The following is a 19,174-nucleotide window of genomic DNA, read 5'->3' as shown; positions in this document are numbered from 1 at the left end:
GCAAACTAAGTTTTAAAACGCAAGATTTATTGCTCAATTGGATTGCAATGGCAGATAATATATTTAAATGCTTATCCCCAAACTACCCCAAATTCATGGCACATCTTTTTCAATTTGGCAAGAGTTTTTTGCCAAAGCCGTTTCGCAGGGCTGACTAAGTGGCTCATTGGCCGGGTCGAGACCAGAATCGAGCGCACACATAGCGCAATCAATGTCAAAGTGTCGCATAAGCGAGTACACAAAAAGACCGTGGAGCACAGATAGATATGAGCTGCCTTGAAGGAGAGTGAGCAGTAAACCTGGACGAGTGTGTATATTGTGTATGTTTCTAGCCCCGTGTCCCAGAAACGCCTTTTTGCCCTCCTCAGGGGGGCATATATTACTATAAAATAAGCGTTAAGCATGACTGCCGGGAGTGGGAAGTGGGCCAAAGTCTGGTTACACCCCCAGTACCTATGTACGTATGAACATTAAGCGTCTAACTTGCTGGTGTCAAGTGCTTGTCGACAAGCTTGTCTCTCTGGCTCACAACATTGACTACTTGCAGAGACTTGGAGGAGAGTCAGCTGGAAAACGGGGTATCCGCGTAACGGGGGAAACGCCAGGCAAACTCTGTGACAAGTGAGAAGTCATTTGTTTTTCGGCACAGTTCGGCTCAAGCCGAAGGATTACCGCTGGCAGTTAAGCCTCTTATGCTTACAAAACTGTGGTCATAATAATCTTATTAAGTCATGACAACATCGACTCCATGTTATGTTTAGACAATGCTTCATCGACAATATGTATCCCATTTAAGTAAATGTATCTATATAAATTCATCTATATAAGACTACGCACTTTCGAGAGTAAGATTCGCTACATGCTCACTGGCATAAGTGTGTGCTTCAGCTAAGTTCTAAGATACGTCAAGCTGTGCAACGCGGATCAAGAAAATAGTTTAAGTAGAATGCCTATTAAAACTTTGGTTAAGAGCTCGTCAATTCGCTGTTCTCAACAGCCAACAACTTTGCTAGTCTAGTTTTACCAGCCATAGCAATAATTACACAATATCGCTTATAAATTATTCCGTGAATAATATATAGTTCGTCGGGCAAGTTTTGGGTCTACCGAATTCGGACCAAGTTCAAATTTAGAACATCGATTTTGTGTCAATGAACTGCCGAGCTGAGTCCAAAAACCCAACCGCAACCGATTTTTACCTTTAAGTTAAGTGGAGGAGGAACCTTAGTTTGCGATGGCCACTTGCGTGACTCGGTATGCACCAATCCCATGACCCACATGCACTCATTAATTATTCAAACACATACATATACACGGGCTTAAGCAGGGCACCAAAATCATCTCCGAGGAAGTACACAGCGACAACAAATCGAAGGCAATTCACATACGAATTACGGACATAAATATTTCAGTAGTGCAACTGCTTCCGGCCACTTCCACTTCGATTGGAGCTGCGGTTCAGTTTGAATCGATGTGAAAACACTTGGAAAGCACTCTCCAATATCTAATTGAATTTTGTTAATTACAATTTTTATTTTTGACTTTAGCTGTATCCCTCCTTGAGCAAGGCATATCCCATTCCTGGAACGTTGCAAACATAAAAGTTGTTAATGTTGCCAGGATTAGAGCCTCCCACACAGGAAGAGCGAAAGCAGAGTTTCACAAAGCAAAGCCCAAACCACTTAGCATATATGAAATTCATCGAAAGTGAGAAGAAAAAATCCGCATTTATGTACATAAGGCCGGGAACGGGCGACTCCACATGGCCGGAAGATGCGTTGAGAAAAGCAGAGAAGAGGGAGAGTTTTCCTCAACCCCTTAACATTTATTATTGGGTGTGTGTCTGTGAGCGAGTGTGTGTGTGTGTGTGTGTGCGTTCGCAAGAGTGCACCGCTGTGTTTGTGTGGCGGCTTTGGCGGCACACGCGTCGTATGATTTATTTAAAACATAAAGGACAAGCCCCACACCGCTGAAAGTAAAACAGCAACAACAAGAGCCACAAAAGAAGGAGGTCAAAAGGCGAACAAGTGAGCGGATGCAAGGGGTTAAGTTGCCGAGAATTACTCTTATTGTTTTAAGAGACATCCAAGGTACTTTATGTATCAGCAGTTAAGCGCAAAGTGCGGAGGTCAAATGCCACGTCTGTTGCAATAAAATATTTGAATTTCAATACCTAATTAAAAGACATATGTCAGTCAAACTAATTATACCAAATGGCCTACATGCAGTCAGCAAATTACAAGTTATTTTATTACACCAGATATTCGAATTTCAATTAAACATAACTTTGACATCAATGAAAAGCTGCTCTTAATACCGAGCTATTAACACGACAGAAACATTTGATGTGTACAACAATTACGAGAAACATTAAAATTGCAATTACAAATTATTGTTGCGCAATGGACACGCTTTAAATTGCAGTCCTTTGAAAAAGTTATAGCGTGGAATAAGGTGCAACAAACAGGAAAATGGCTTTACGACTGACATTTTCCGGTAACTGTTTATGCATTAGATTGGCGCGAGGCGCAACCAGCCAACCAGTTAATGGTCCAGGCAGCAACTAAAGCCAGACGGGCTGTATCTCCGGCTCCCCCGATCCCCGCTCCCCCCCGTTGCAAGCGACATGTGCGGGCCGGGCCAATCGATGGAAACATAACCAAATCGCATTAATTACGCTCCAACAATTGTTGCGCCACAAAGCTTAAACGGCGATTAAGGGCAGCTCGTTCGGGGGGCGAGGAACGAGCGGCTGACAAGGACATTTTGCGAGAGAAGGGGTTGGTGGTTGGAGCCTGGGATTTGGGGCCGGGGGGTTGGTTGTCAGTGGGGTTCAAAGGGTACCAACTTTTGCTGCTCCTGGCCGAGAACCACTGCCAGCTTTCGCCTGTCCAGTCCATCTCCGCCAATTTGTTTATCCCTGTTTGTTTGCCAGTACGCCACTGCTGGCGCCTAAACAATTTCCGGCATCGAAACCATTTGTTGCTGCATGCAACGTTTAATTAAATGAAGAGCCGTCTCTGTGTGTCTTTGCTCGTTTGTGTGCTCGCTAGCCTCGACATCGAGAATCTCATTGAACACACAAGTGCACTGGGAAATCAAGTGCCCCAGCCATGTTAATGATTCTGCAGACCACCCACGAGGAATAAGTAGTAAAATCTAGATTTCAAGTTCAAGCAACTCAGTATCCGTATACGAAGCAAAACAGGAACTAAATGAGGCAAGTGTTCCCACAAATTCGCTCAGTGTGCGACAACAAAGACAGCAGCAACTTGGACTGCAGCCACCATTGATTTGAGTCTATATTTGCTCATTTCAGCTGGCGATGAGGCTACATTAGCATAATTATGACGGTGCGAGAGGAAGGTCTCCATCAGCCACATAGAGAATTACGTGTCCATGCTGTTTATTGGAGCGAGATCGTGGAGCGTGGGAGTGGCGTTCAGATTCACGCCATAATTGGTATTAAATGAAAAGGGGTCAATGTTATGCAAAATCTAGTCAGCTTTCTAAGTACAATGGTGTAGTCAGGACTTGTATAAAGTGTTGTTGATAACCATCCATTTCTTATCTCTTAGACTAATCAATGGAGCGACGGTTGGTTATAAAAATAGTCTCAAGCAAATCTTATGCAACCTTGGTTAACAGGCAGCTGAGCCAAATGCAGCTGCCATGGCCTTCAGTTTGTACACTTAAATAGATTTTAAAATGTAACTGGGCACAAGGAATCAGATGCTAGTTGATTTTCTTGCCGTGCACCAACATCGTAGCGAGTCATTAACGTGGCCAAATATTTGTATATGCAGGGATGTGTGGGCGTGTTTCACTTGGCTGGCATTGGTGTGAAACTGACGAAGCGTGGCCAGCTGCCACTTTTGGGCCCAGTTCGCCAGTTTGCCAGTTCGCCAAAAGGTCAAAGGCAACTGCCTGCTCAGCACCTCCTTATGAACAAAGATGAATGTGTAGTGTGCTGTGCGCTCCCAAAAATTATTTGCCCTGAATTTGGGCGAGCAAATATTGAATTGAAGAAGCCACAAATGCACACGTCTCTCCAGCTTGTTTGAGTTTCACCGGGCTAACACGATGACAGATGGCACCATTTGAGTTCAGCCTGGACTGGCTGGGTAGCTGGGTAGATACGCAGAGTGCCCCATGTTGTTTCTGATGAGGTTTGCATTTAATATGGGTCTTATAACAATAGCCACTGTTAGCATAGCCAGCTGGTGGTAGGTGTATTAAAAGCATTGCCAGGAACAATAAAAAACAAAAGCCCATTTTGTGGGGAATGTGCATATTACTTGTAAAAACAAGGGTTACACTACAATGCACATTGCTTGCTAAGGAATAAACACAAAAGTGTTGTTAATTTCTTGGTTGTTTTCAAAAGAGTATGAATACATTATTTCTTAGGCTTACACCTTTGCTTAGCTATTTCGCAGAATTGATGCGAAACGAATCGTTTTATTTTCTCTTACCTACTCGACGAGTATCAATCATCTGTCTCAATTTATCATCCCATAACGCTTAAAGTTTTAATAACCGGAATTGCTTAGGGCAGATGGCTGTTCCCATGTCCTGTCCCCGGCAAAATCACCTCCCCCTGGACTCATTAGCCAGCCCTGCTGGCACTTTATCCTCTCGACTGCATCAAATTGTTCCCAGGCAGCAATTTTAGGTGCTATCCTCAGTTGGATGTGTGTATTTGGATACAGGCATGCAAAGTTTTATGCCCTCCAGCGTTGTCATTACCAGAAGGACTTGCCACGATACAATGAGTTTTCTTTTCTTCGTCCTCTTTTTTTTTATTTTTTTTTTATTTTTGTTGGTTTTCCTGTTGTTTGCGGGCCTAAAAGTTTTTTGTAAAATTTCAATTTTGGTGTGTCGGTGTCCCAGCACCCCGCGTCCTGCGAGCTCATAAATCAAAATGTCTGTGCACACAAAAGCCCCAAAATGCCACTAAAAAGAATCTGGTAGAAATCCGCCCGAAATGTCAGATTGTCAGTCAGCCAGCGAGTGGCCACCATATGGGTTGGCTATAGTATATCCATCACGCCCCAATCAATTAAATTTGCTCGATCCGAAAGCATTATCCAGCAACCAGTTGCATGCCAGGATATTCAAGCGATTGAGCAAACATAAAAGGACCCCCTGAAAATCGACCACAAAGTGCATGCAATAAGTTAAAAAAAAAAAGGACCTTTTACAGGAAGAGAGAAGCTTTCAAGCTGCGCTGGGTAAAAATTCGTTGACTTGTTGCCTGGCCCAGCAAATTTGCACACAATTTGGAAGATTCCTGGGTTTGCGGGAGGCATCAATCTTTGAATGTCACTGAGCACGAAGAGGGGCCACTAACGATGGGAAAAATATTCCATCCCCTACCGAAAGGCGACTCATTTAGAGCGATATTCTCCAGACTCGGGGGGAAAATGGTGGCGTCATAAATCCATGTCAGTTTAAAAAATGCACACGCCAACCGACGACAGCTCTTTAAAAAGTCGTTTAGCCAGCAAATAAATTTGCCAAACTGCAAATTTGATGAATGTTGGCGGTCCAAAGGATACAACCAAAGCAGAGCTTAAGCCCGCTGTATTCGAGCCAACATTCCAGTTGTCCATTTTCAAATGTCATTTAGAAGGATTACATTTTATTTGAACTTGTAATCTCACTCTGAATTTTCCCGTTTTGAAGTTAGTTTGTTGTATTTTGGGGCACAGTTGAAATGGAAAATTGATAACCGAATGAAATCCGTGATTTTACCAAATGGCTTCCATGTTACATTTTATTGGTAAACGTGTAGTGCCAGCAGAATATTTAATCATTCGGTAAAATTATATATTAATTAGTGCCCGAACACGAAACGACCATTTGATGGAAAATTTGGCAGCCATCATTACGCCAAAATGAATGGGCAAATGAATATATTTGTGCCAAACTAACATAATCACATTTGCGGCAGCGAAAAAGGCCGCAATCATCCTGGCAGGAGTCCTTTGTCCAACTGGGACTGCCGATGACTCTCGGCCCAAGACTGGCTTTGTCATCTGCCCATCACGAGTGTGTGGGGCTGCTGCAATAAAAATGGAAATTCATTTCGCTGCCTTCGCAGAATGCTCACTTGAGCAGCCAGCAGCCAGCCACTAATGATTAAATCGATATCTCTATCGGGGTCTGTTCATCTGGGCCGACGCACAGCTGTCATATCCTACGGCCTGTCATTCCTAAGGACTCGCGATGCGCCCTCATTTCTTTCAGTGCAGTAGCGACAATGGCACGCACAGGCGATCAAATATCTTTCGACGGTCCATACCAAATGCGGAATATTACAAAATCCATAGAATGCGGTAAAACTAAATTTTAATTTGATACAAAATGTGAAGTCAATCACACAACAAGTACAGCAACGGCGAAAAAACGCCACAGTAATATTAATGCGTTTGCTGCCAAACGCCAAGTTTCGGAAATGTAAAATGCAAAAATTGTTAAAATTTTAATGCAGCCCACAAAGCGTTTTGCAGAACCCAATTTGCACTCGCAATGTGAAAAATGTCACGTCAAGCAGGGCGACATTGTGACAATTTGATTATTTCATGTCAAAGCGAACACACATATTTCTCCTTTTATGCATATTATATTACACAAACAAGGCCAAAAGAGAGGAGCAGCCACAACAAACAGCAACAAACAAACAGTTGACTTGGTTGGCTTTAAAAAATTGTTTGCTTTGCGGCCAGAATCTCGATGAAAGCGTCGTTTCATTTGCATAGCGGGCCACATCGCGCTACGCGGCGTATACGCAATTTTTGCTTTTGCCTGCTTAATGCATGGCAAAGTCTAGCAAAGGCCGCCAGGCATAAATTTAAATACACTGGGAGGCATACCTTTAATTTCGGGCTCTTTCTCTCGGATTTTGCCGCAGACATATACACAATCCAGAGGCGGAAATTAAAAAGATACGAACACAAACATCGAGTGTAATAAGCGAGTTTCGGTGCTAACTACATTTGTGTAAAGTTTACATCGCACAACTCTGGTAAGAGTTCTGAAGTCGAAGCTTCCATTTTAATCTAATTTAATGCTCTTTTTACTCTCGCCGCAGAACAGCCGGGCATAAACTCATGCGGTAGTTTATTTTTAAACTTTTAGTTTCACCATCGCCTAGCCGTAAAAGTTTCGCCTTTGCCGTTTATGTTGCACGTGTAATTAACACTAAAATAAATTTCCAAATGGAATCTGGCCGACGTTGACTATCAAATGGTTCGCCGGAGCCTGTCAACTTATTGCACTCCAGCGTTCTCCGGAGTTCCCATTTCGAAGGCACTGCGGTTTGGGTCCTGGCATCTATGCATCTAGGGCAGGAATGTAGCATAAAGCAGCCACATCCACAGCCAGTCCCTAGTCCCTTTCCCAGGTGGATATTAATAAAACCAACCGAGTTCCATTCCCGTGAAATGTGTATTCGGAGTGCTGGGAATGCGGCGGAACCAGCGAAATTCATTGGGCTAGTGTGACTTCATTTGTAGGCCCGCAGTTGCGTCTCTGTGTGTCTGCTTCTGTGTTTCTGTGCCACAGTAATTAGGGCTTAATTAACGTGAAAATCGATTGCGCTGCAAACGAAGTCAGTTTCTCACATATTTTCGGCGAGCGTTTTGGGCTCGGCCCAGGCTGCTTTGCATGGGCGTGTCTAGGCAAGCAGATTAATCACTAGTAAGTGCAAATTGTAATTAAAATAAATCAGCCATTAAAGCACAACTGCCAACAAAAGGCAGCACACAAGGATCTGCTCGATTCTGATTCGCCCGAGGCGCATTTGTTTAGCTTCTCATCTGTATGGGAAGTTGGCAAACTTTGCCAATGATATTAGATAATTCCAATTTTCAATTAGTCTGAATGCTGCAGAAATAATACCTTTGTCAGCCAATTACTCACGGCGTTTGTGGAATTTATCTTGAAATTCGATGTGATGTGTGGGATAATTTGCATTAAAAGTGGAAACATCATCAAGTAAAATGTTGTGGGAAGGTTTTAATGAAGTTTGGAGTTTTTTTGTTTAGCATTAAATATTTGTGTTGCCCTACAATAATTGTATGAATTCAAATCGTAGCTCAACAGTATTCCATTCATTATTTTTTCTAAATTGAATATGTGTTTAAATTCCTGATTAAATGCCGAAATATGTAAAATTCTTCGCAGAGATATGAAAATTCGTGTTGGATAAATACCGAAATACAACATTCCATTACAATAACTGTTTGCATTTGTATTTCAGACCAAAGGATAACAACGGAAATTGTACGAATTATCCTTTAGTGGAATCGGTAGAAAAATGTGCAGGATTTAATAAATGAAGGATTATTACAAAAAACTTCGAAAAGGTACTGAGCCCAAGTGGACAGACGGGGATAATGAAGAAATCAAATCAGCTGAATAATTCATGGAATACACAAAAACCGAATGGAACTGAGAGGAACCAAATTTTAAAGGCTTCCACTTCTGGCTAATAAAAACTGCCCAGCAGCTGATGGCTTTCCCAAGTCACAGGAATGCCAACAAATCTTACAGAGATTTCCAACGACAGGGATACCACAGTTCCCATGGCACTTTTTTTGGGTTGAACAGAAAAATGTCCTTTTTGAGTCACAAAAATTTAAAACGATGAATTAAAGCTGACGCAAGAGGGCTCAATTTAAAGGCACATGATGAAAGAAAACTTTAACTTAACTTTTTTGATAGAAGAGCGCAAAACATGATACGTTCATCTCCGATTTTCTGGATCCCAAGGGAACTGCACTTCCTCGAATGTAAATAATGCAAATATCCGTAAACGAAGAGTAATATAAATAAAGCAAACACAATGGGAACCATTTGCCGCAAGACTGAGTCGGTGAAAAATAACATGGGGCGGACAGCAACTGAAACTCATCGGGCGATTTTAATCATAACAGTCAAACACACAGCGAAGAGTGTATAAATAGTTACACAGGCAAAAACCTCTTTTAACAGGCTTATTTATTTATTTTTGGTTCTTTGATTATTCTTTTCACAAACATTACAGCCTTGGGTAAAACATTTAATTAATTCACGTTAGAAAAGTTCGAAATATTGGTAAATTATTCGTTGACTGAGTCAGCACATTCAAAAATTAATAATAAATTGTAATACGTTTTCAAAATCCTCATATGTCTTTCATTATTATTATCCACTGACTCATTCTGACACAGTCACATTTAGGAAAGCAATACTTGACCGTTTATATTATTCATGAATGAACACAAGAGATGTTCAGACCAATGGTCAAATGTGTGATCAATCATTTATGAATAAAGTGACACAAAATAATTTGGCCGAGTTTCTCGTTGTGTGAAAGGGATCCCAGCGTAGCATAAATGCAAATGGCAAGGACAAAAGGCAAGAAATGATTATGATTATGGTCGTAAATTCATATACCCGGAGCCACATGAATATTAAGTGCGTAAAGGCAACAAACTTTTCCAATGAAAATGTGCAGACAATTAAAACTTTTCACTTGCCTCCTCCTGCCGCGCCCAGTGAAGTGGGGTTTTTTCGGGAAGGGGGCCTGAAACTAGCGCGCTAATTGTTTCCTAAGTGATGCCAAAGAACGGAATTAACATATCAGCCGTGCGTGCGTATTAGGGAGCCAAGGGAGCGAAAAGCGAAAAGGAGCAGGTCCTTTCTGGGTGACTTGAGCGACTGACTCTCAAAATGCCGGCGCGTCTACAAAAAGCGAACCGAGGGAATTTCAGGAGCCGAGCGTTTGCGAGCGAACCGAGCACGGCAAAGGACAACTGCGTTATGAGCAAACAAGACTGCCAGGACATTTGGGAATGCCACAATTCGCACAACTCGGCCACTCGGCTCCACTTCGGCTAACACACACACACACACACACACCCAAACACACAAACACACTGGCTGTGCGTGGCGTGTGTTTGTGTGCGGCAACTGTTGCTCTTTTTTCAAGTTTATTGGCTCACAAGTGTCAAGGGAAGTACGTATTAATGGCAACGTGTTGCAAGGAGCAGTGGCAGCAACAGCTAGCGAGAAACGTAGTAGATTTGGCAGTTGGCAGTGCGTGAAATAGTAGTAGACTATCGCTAATAAGGCAGTGGCTTAAAGTCTGGCCAGAAAGGTTCGAAACTGAAACTACTGAACAAAAAAAATATCTGTAACTTTCTAACACAATAAAATATATGTAAAGTAAATTTAAAAATCCAGAATATTCACTATCCTTACAAACTCAAAATACTGCGTCTTTATCTAACAGAAATAATTTAATATTTAGAAGAGCACGCCAACGGAACAACACTTTGTTTTTAGGACAGCCTTCTAGCTCAACGCTGATGAGAATTTACTGTCATCATCACCATAAGAATTTGAAGTATGATAAAAGCCCCCCATGGTCGGTATAATCCTCGCAGGTATTTCGTTTAATATTCCATTTTGGGTTCCGCTCCCCATTGAATCGTAAATCGAAAAGCTTTTACCAGGACTTCAAGTAAAATGTTGAGCGACGCGAAATTACTTGTGAAATTGCATAACGCAATGATCAACAAGTCTGGCAACGCCACAGGCTCACAAATATATGCGTCCATATAGGAATTATCCCTGCAATAAACGAAGACCAAGGACCTCTCCCACACACCTGCAAGCACCCGCAAAACCGCAGCAAAATTCATGTATGCACGTGCTGGTGACCACGACTGCGGCTTTTCGTTCAACTACAGCTGTCTGCCGTCTGTTGACCCACTGTGATTGGCCCTGGTGGAGCAGGGGGTGTTCGGTGGTGGGTGCTGGGTGTTGGGTGGTTTGTGATGGGTGGTGCTCCTAGGGGTGGCTGCTGGGGGGTGCCTCGGGTGGCTCGTAAAATGCGAACAGATGAATTAAAGTAGCGCTCGGCCATGGGGCCACAGATAGGTGCAGATGTTTTGTGGCGCTGTGCATGCAAATGGTGGAGCAGCACAGTGAAAAATAATGTTTGCCATAGGAATACATTACCACACCATCCAACAGTATAATATGCTACTAATATGAACCAATAGGGCCAAGAAATTAATATTTTACTGTAAGCAGGCAGACAGGCCACTTTGGGAATGAATTTATGATTTATTCATAATAGATTTTTTTTTAAAACGACTTAGTCGTAATAATTTCTTTGGGAACCATAAGCACTATTATCTTGGTATTTGGACTTCCATTTATTTCTCAGTGCCAAAGAAACTGGCAAAAAAAAGTAGCATACTCCCGGGGGCACAGTGTGTCTGCCTGGGTTAGCATCTGTGAGTGCTGCTTTCTTTTCGGGTCCTTCTGCGTGTGGTTTGCAGCGCACTTTGCAACTCAATAAGTTGTAATTTTCCTGGTGTTTTATGCGCCAGAACGGCGCAACGAACCCAACAACAGGACAGCCAGCGAATGACATCTAGTACGCGCGAATGCGCAACGGAAATTGAAGATGAAAGCCAAGTAGATAGCAGACACAAAACACTAAACATTGAACACCTTGAAGGATGCGCAGCGTCCCCCCTCAAATCCATCGAGTGCAGATTGCTTGTTAGCTCGGAAAATCGAAAAATTGTGCAAGCCAGGCATAATTGAAACGCGATCTTGAGGGTTTGCCAATCAAACATCCCTAGCTGGCAAACTGTCCACACAATTAGTCAACAGTCAACTTCATGTGGCGTACATGGCCCAAACGAGCAATGCCCCAAACATACCAGTTAGCAGCTTTAATGGCGCCCATAAAAGATGCATTGCACTCTCGTTGGAATCGCGTTTATTTGCATTTCAAGACACTTGTAACGACCGCACGTGGATGGCCAAAAAAACGCCACAAACTAGCACACGTTGGCCACAAACGAAACAATTCGGTTAGTTCAGTCACATAAAAAAACGCTCGAGTCGAAAACGTGGGAAAACGCAGTCAGGAACGCGCGCGTTGTTCTCGCGCCAACAGCAATCCAGGCACTGGCCAAAAACGGCAGCAGCAGCAACAGCTCCGCAGCTCCACAGGCCATAAAAGCACCAGAAGGTCCTGGGCGGCCAGAATGGGCTCACTCACACACTCTCACCCAGCGACAGGGCTGTGCTGCGCGGCTACACTGGAAAAAGGGTCCCATTGTTATGGTAAAAGAAATACAAAATGGTTTATTTATTTCTTATACCTTAGCATGATGAATATATTTTTTAATTACACGGCACTAATATTTTTATTAAGTATACGACGAGGTGGACAACAGCAATTGTAAATACCTAATATTTTTACTCAACGTACTCTCTTTATTGCCAACAACTTCCTAAAAAAAGGGTACTTCGATTTGAAAACTTATCATTAAACAATCAAATATGTAATATGAACGCCTTTACTAAACGCTTTTAATCTAAAGCGAGTACTATTTTTTTACCGTGGATTCCTCCGCTCCATTGACTCGAATTCCACAACAACAACAGCTTTCAGGTGGAGCATTCGCAGTGGCGAAAGCAACAACATCTTTGTCCGGGGACTGCGAAGGGTGAGAGCGGAATCTTAACTGTTGCTCCGCTGCGAGAGAAGGGAGAGAGCACTTCCACGTCTACGTCTACGGCTACGTCCACGTCCACTTCCAGTGTTGCCGTGCTGCATCCGCTCTTGCGCTCTCTCGCGCGGAACTGTTGCTCCTCAGCTTTACGCACAAAGCTTTTTCGTGGCACAGTTTTTCGGGCTGAAAGGAGCGCGAAGCTTTTGCGTGGGCGTTTGTTTATATTTTCCTCCTGACCGAGCATGTGTTTTGGCTCACACACATTACTCGTACACACACACAAACACACTCGCACACTTTGTGGGCCCAACACTCTGACACATTAAATTCTCCGTGTGGCGGCACTTGAAGCCGAGTTATTCTCCTTTTTTCCTTCCTTATTTCATTTTTTTTGTTTGGCCGTCTGAAAAATGACGTTGCTTGACCTTAGGACCGTCTATTTACGACTGTGTGTCCGTGTGTGTGTGTGTGTGTGTGTAAGAGGGTGTGCCAGTGTGTGTGCGAGTGTCTTTTGTTATTCTAGGCCACAACGAATGAGTTAATTTCACGTTGGGCCCCCGAAATTGTTGGCCATTTTTCACGTCCTTTTGTTGCACAAACGGAGGACAGAAAAGAGTCGTAAAAAATATCCTGGCATACTTGTCACGAAGAATCTTTACAGATTTGTTGGAAACCATTACTTTCAATGCAGTTCAAGTGCCAAAGAAATCTCGAATTAAAGAGATTATATTCTGTGTTCGCATAATTTATAGACCGACTCATTAGCCGTTTTCATAAGCCCAAATTTGCATATTTTTGGGAGCTAGGCAAGCAAACACAAAGTCGCAAAGCAAAGAAGGGACGAATTGAAGATAAATGCGAATCAAAACAAAGAAGAAAAACAAAAACCAATTAATTAGATGGATCCCCGTTGTATTGTGACACCAAATTCAATTAAACGTGCAGCAAACATGATAAATTGAACACAGAGACAAATTTATTTGGCTTCCAGCAATTGTTGAAATTTAAAAGAATCCTTCGGGAGCCTGACGGACATTTGTGTTTTGTCATCGTCCAACGCGGCCGTTAAAGCGCTGCAAAATGCCAAACAAATTAAATTGTAATTAATCATTAGCTCCCACCACCCCCGCCGCCTTCCCCTTCGCCTTCACACAGCACGTGACGCCCAGAACGACCTATGACAACGTGGCACGGTAGTAAAATGTCTGCCAATTAATTACAAAACGCATGAGGGGCCAGATAAGAGCGACAGCCATTAAGGAAAGCGCCATCCAGCGGAGACAAACAAAAAGAGCGCTGGAAAAACATGAATTGGGGCACAAGGGCAATTAACACGACGCGGTGTGTAACTTTCACATCTGTGCTGGTGTGTGAATTAATTGATTTTTTTTCACAGCCTCTTCTTCGCTTCGGGTTAAAAAAAATGGGAGGTGTAAGTGGCGACACAAATTTAAATTATGTTTGCGCAGATTTTGCCTTGTTTTACCGCTTCCCAAGGATACTTTATGAATCTTTAAATTAAAAGAGATTTTCCCAACATCCTTTTACTGCAAAGGATTGGAATTCTGCCCAATTTCCTTGTGTTTATGTCTAGATAAATTCCCAATTTCTGCTAAACATTGGGAAAGCTCATTACGCGCATAGACACACGTCAAGGGGAACCCCCTTCTTTTAGCCGAAATTGATTCCTTGGGCAACATTCTGTGTAATTGTCATGCTCGTTAGCGACATCTGACCCAATTACTAAGAACTGAGTACTTCCATTGGCTTTTCACAATTTTCCCCCTAATTGAATTGTTTAGTTTTGTTTATTTGTTCGTTTTCACTTGGATGAGGCGGTGGTTTGAGTGTGGATCCCTAATTGATATTAATTAGAAATGTGCGGATATTAATAGGTTCACTTCTTACGCGTAAAGGATAAACTTTCCTGCTTCATATCGTAATGTTATAGCACCGCTGCAAGCAATTGATTAAATAATGATTTGCATTTGGATATAAAATTGGATTAAAAATTCCCGAATTGGCCTTGCCTTTACAACTTATGCATTTTGCAGCTCACCAAACAAGCCAGATTCGGAAATTGGCTTATTTCAGTATGTAATACACATCCCACGCGGACCGACAGACAAACAAACGAGCAAACCCACAAAACAATGAAAACAAGGAGATCATTTTCTGGCACTTGCGTACTCACTACATGCACTGCGAAAAATCTGCACAATATTTAAATATAAATGAAAACTTAGTAGTTTTAAGAGCAGGGTTACTAATCAATTGCTCAATAGATATTTATTTTAAAGCATTTTATATCTAAACTCATTAGGGAAAATCCCATATTAAGCCACTTTCTTCAAAACCAATAGTCTGCAAACAACATTGTTACAAATTGTATAATATCCAATCATTTTATTTCTGCGAGTTATATGACTGCTGGCCAAATTCAACTGTAATCGTAATGTGTCGACACTGAGGGTGTTGCGTTTTGGCCGCCAACTGCCTTTGGATTTCCCAGGCCAGCAACAAATGTGGCGGCGGATGCTGTCGGCATTTGAATTTTCGGGGGCCCAAAGTGCGCAGGAAAGTGGGGGACTAGGGGTTTGCTGGAAAAGGGGTGGGGGAGGTGGAAGGTAAGGCTGGGGGATACACGTTCGTGCGTTTTGTTACTTGTTGTACACTCCCGACACCATTATTTCTTTCATTTACTCGATTTTCGTGCTTTTCATCCTTTATTGTTGTTTGCTCGAGTGCCGTTATCATTTGTCGGTTTATTTTGCGCCATATGTGGCCTGGGATAACTCTCCTCGATTTCCTCCGTCGCCAGCTTTTCCAGCCCTTCCTGCTCTCACTCCTTTTAGCCCTCTTTTCCCCTTCATTCCGGTTGAGGAGTGGGCGCACTTTATGCGCACTGCTCCAGTGGGAGCCCCGGGGCAAGGTAAGCCTACCAGGCTATCCACATCGATGGAAAAAATAACTAAGCTAACTTTACGTGCGTCTGCACTCTTAAAAATTTCTAAAAATTTTAAGAAATGCATAGGTGAATAACATTAAGGAATTAATAATGTTCTTGATCTAGCCCAATATTTACTAGATAAAAACTATTGCCTAAAGGTAATTTCCTCACTATGCACCATTATTTACTTAAGAAACCTATCTTGTTTTAAAAATCGTATTTAAGGAACATTTAAGATAAATCCAGACTTGGTCAAAGCAATCCAAACGAGAATTCTTGCAGTGTAGGTACAAGGGCTCATCTGTGCAATTTGGAATTGTGTGGGTTTTTATAATAACTTAAACGTGTGTGAGCATTTGACCTTAAGCCGGCATTCCTTTTGTGGGTTGACTAAGGTTTTTGATTAACTTTTGGCCACCTGAGAAAATAAGCCCAGAAATAAAAAGAAATCGCAGAAATATATTATTTAAACTGAATTTGGCGGGTATTCTCGGCGTTGCCAGATCTACTCACACATTTCAAATAGGGCTGCATCCGCTTAAGTCAGCTGTTTTTTGTTTACATCGCGTTTCTCCTCTTGTTGTCATTTTCCTGCGCCGGTGAAAAACGCACGTTTTCCCCATTTTCACCGACATAAACAAAAGCTATTTATACACGATCGGCCAAATCGGAGAGGCAGCCTAAGTGCGGCAGTAGAATTCTTTGTTTTCCGAATCCGAATGCGTGCAGTGGGATGTTGGCCAAAAACAAGACGGCGGCCAATTAAAGCAGCAGCAGAAGAGGAAGCACACGATTTATTGGGCAATTGTGGCCAAGAATCCCAAAGGGGCCACTTCACGCTTGTAAACAAACGGATAAGTCAGATAGAAAGCTATGTGTGCCAGGAACAGTTCACACAAATCTCGTATCTTACACATCTTCTAGATAATTGAATGCATAGACACACCAATGGGATAACCACTTAGAAGGACCACACTATCCAACCATCATGATTCATACCATCACCTATAAGTGGTCGCCCACAGTTCGGCGCGTGTGGTATTTGAATTAGCTGATCAGATTATCCCGAAACACGGAAACACTAAGATAAGCCAATTGCCAAGAATTCGAGTGTTAAGTTGTGTCAACAACCGGATCTGATTGACTTGCTACAGTAGGTGAGCAAAGTGACTAGAACCCGGAACAGGACTCGATCTAGTACCTAGTACTGACAATTTAATTAATGCCTACACGTTTTCAGATGCGGCCACCATTAATTTGCACAACAATGGACTGATGCGAACAGTTGTTAGCCGATGTCTGCCAAAAAAACGAAAAATACAGCAAAAGGAAGGGCAGCGTCAGCAAGAACAACAATCGCCAGAGCAGCAGCAACAATTGCAAGAACTGTGGCAAATATTGCCAGTGCAACACCAACAAGTGCAACAATTGCCAGAGGAACAGCGGCGACAGCAGCAACAACAGCAGCATGCCACTGTGCCAGCCCGGCCATATCAACATTTCGGCTAGAATTCAGCAATTTGCCAGTGCGGCTATCGCTGCGTATACGTAATATTAAAAATAGGCTAACGCCCAGGCTGCAGGATGAACAAGCGCAGCGTCATCATCGCGGGAATCGTGGCCAGCCTCTTGGGCTTGGCGCTCGGTGCCAACTTCTACTTCATGTACTACCTGAGCGCCGAGGAGGGTCATCTGGCCAGCGTTCGGGCGCTGGAGAACATGATCCGCCACAAGATGCGCCACCTCAAACCCAACTACCTCAATCGCAATCCGCGCTTCTTCATGTTCCGCAACAAGCTGCTTAAGAACTACAAGGCGGCGCCGTACGAAAACGCCAGTGTCCTTTGGGACATTGCGAACTGGGTAGGTCAATGGGCTAGTGAATCTGCAAGAATTACCTATTTTGCTATGCTGTGGTCGCGATTTATGTGTAGCTGCTTATGCAAACAAAAGAAGGAAATGATTCTTAATAGGGGACGAGATTCTATATTATACGTATATTATATTATACTCATATACATTCACTAACAACTTGGTACTTTTCAGTGGCCCCATGAAAACGAGGTCTATCCCTTATACGACTCATCGATGGGGCAGCTTTTAGAAACACTGCGCCGCGAACCGATCACCCGGGTGAGCAACCTGGGTCGGGGTACGCAGCTGAAGCTCCTGGTCCGCCTCTCCCAGCAGCAAAAGGTCATCTTCAAGCCGCAATGGTATCCGCGGGACGAGGTCATCGAAGGCTTGGTGTACAGTGGCAAGGATCGGCACTCTGCGGAAGTGTATGCCTTCTATCTGGGCGCCGTGCTCGACTTTCGATGGACGCCCATCGTTGTGGGTCGAGTGGTGAACCTGAAGAGAGAGATATATGCAAAAGGCGATCCCGAGCTCCAGCAAACCATAAACATCGAGACGGACGAGGATGGCAAGGAAAAGTACTGCCTGTTCGGGAAGTGTCACTACTGCAACGAGGAGGAGACCGTTTGTGGCGACGAAAAGCACAACATTGAAGGTGTGCTCATCTATATTGTTCCTGGAACGTTGGCAAAGCGGCGATCGCCTTGGCAGCGCACCTACAAGGATGACAAGCGGGCGCCGTGGGAGGATGACATGACCTACTGCAAGTAAGTTCCACACTACGGTACCAATTACGAGCTCAAAAATACTACTTTGCAGGTCGTTGAAAAATAAAATGGAGACAATTCGTCTGCTGGACCTTATAGATGCGGCTATTTTCGATTACCTAATTCAAAACGGCGATCGGCATCACTATGAGACGCGAGAGGAGCGCGTGGTGCTTATCGATAATGGAAAAGCCTTTGGAAACCCGAACAAGGATCACTTGGATATCCTTGCGCCACTCTACCAATGCTGCCTGTAAGACTCCGAACTAATAAACATCTATACCTATTCACATGCATATCTTCCAGTCTGCGAAAGTCCACGTGGGATCGGCTGCAAGTCTTTTCCGGTGGCGTACTCACGGAAATCATCGACCGGCTTTCCAAGCAGGATACCCTCTACCCCCTTATTACGGATAAGCATAAAAAAGGAGTGGAGCGACGACTTCTGGTGGTCTATGCTGTTGTGGAGTACTGCATGGACATCGAGGGCGACAAAATGTTTAAAACTCTGTAGTTCAAGCTTGATATTGTGGCTAAAAGCCAACACTAGAGCTTCCGGGACTCACTTTCCACATCCTACTTAAGCTAAAGTTAGATAGAGGAATTGTCCATATTTCCATATTTTTATTCGTCGGCTCTCTGTATTTCTCCCAACGTTTTTAAATATTTAAATGCTCGAAACAGTTTTAAACATTTAAGATAATTTGTTGTATTGAATGCTAGATTTCGAAAAATTGCGATGCCATCCAATTGAGAATTTAAGTCAAAGAAGTCCTACTCTTACAACATTAGCTTTAACAAATTGAATGCATATAAAATAATTTTTAAATTGAAACTCGGAGAAACCTGTTGCCATGATATTTGCCACGACTATTAATTATTATTTGGTTTTCCAATATTTTATCAATGAACATCTCTTACATTATTCCTAAAAATGTAACAACAAACCGAACCCTAACAACATATCCGATAGTCTAGTTTAATGAATAGTTACGGTTGTTATTTAATAGGTAATATTTTAGAAAATTGCAAAACTTAGAAATGATAGTTTTGTAACTTAACTGAGAATG

General features: G+C 42.8%; 1 protein-coding gene across 1 annotated transcript; it reads left to right on the top strand.

Moving 5' to 3' along the window:
• The first annotated feature begins 16,057 nt into the window (after positions 1-16,057).
• Positions 16,058-18,953, top strand: LOC122622119 (glycosaminoglycan xylosylkinase homolog). Its single transcript, XM_043800313.1, has 6 exons — positions 16,058-16,338; positions 16,405-16,637; positions 16,721-17,343; positions 17,527-18,104; positions 18,157-18,357; positions 18,411-18,953. The coding sequence occupies exons 3-6, from the start codon at positions 17,065-17,067 to the stop codon at positions 18,616-18,618; spliced, it is 1,266 nt and encodes a 421-aa protein (XP_043656248.1). The 5' UTR covers positions 16,058-16,338; positions 16,405-16,637; positions 16,721-17,064; the 3' UTR covers positions 18,619-18,953.
• Positions 18,954-19,174: the final 221 nt, after the last annotated feature.

This window comes from Drosophila teissieri, chromosome 3R, assembly GCF_016746235.2.
Source record: "Drosophila teissieri strain GT53w chromosome 3R, Prin_Dtei_1.1, whole genome shotgun sequence".
Taxonomy (NCBI): domain Eukaryota; kingdom Metazoa; phylum Arthropoda; class Insecta; order Diptera; family Drosophilidae; genus Drosophila; species Drosophila teissieri.
This window is presented reverse-complemented; position numbering and strand designations above follow the sequence as displayed.

What these genes read in the sequence shown, in the direction of transcription:
- LOC122622119 (XM_043800313.1), top strand. Translation starts at nt 17,065, where the DNA reads ATGAACAAGCGCAGCGTCATCATCGCGGGAATCGTGGCCAGCCTCTTG. An exon ending in TTTGGGACATTGCGAACTGG is followed by an intron (nt 17,344 to 17,526) that starts GTAGGTCAATGG and finishes GGTACTTTTCAG; the next exon opens with TGGCCCCATGAAAACGAGGT. An exon ending in GATGACATGACCTACTGCAA is followed by an intron (nt 18,105 to 18,156) that starts GTAAGTTCCACA and finishes ACTACTTTGCAG; the next exon opens with GTCGTTGAAAAATAAAATGG.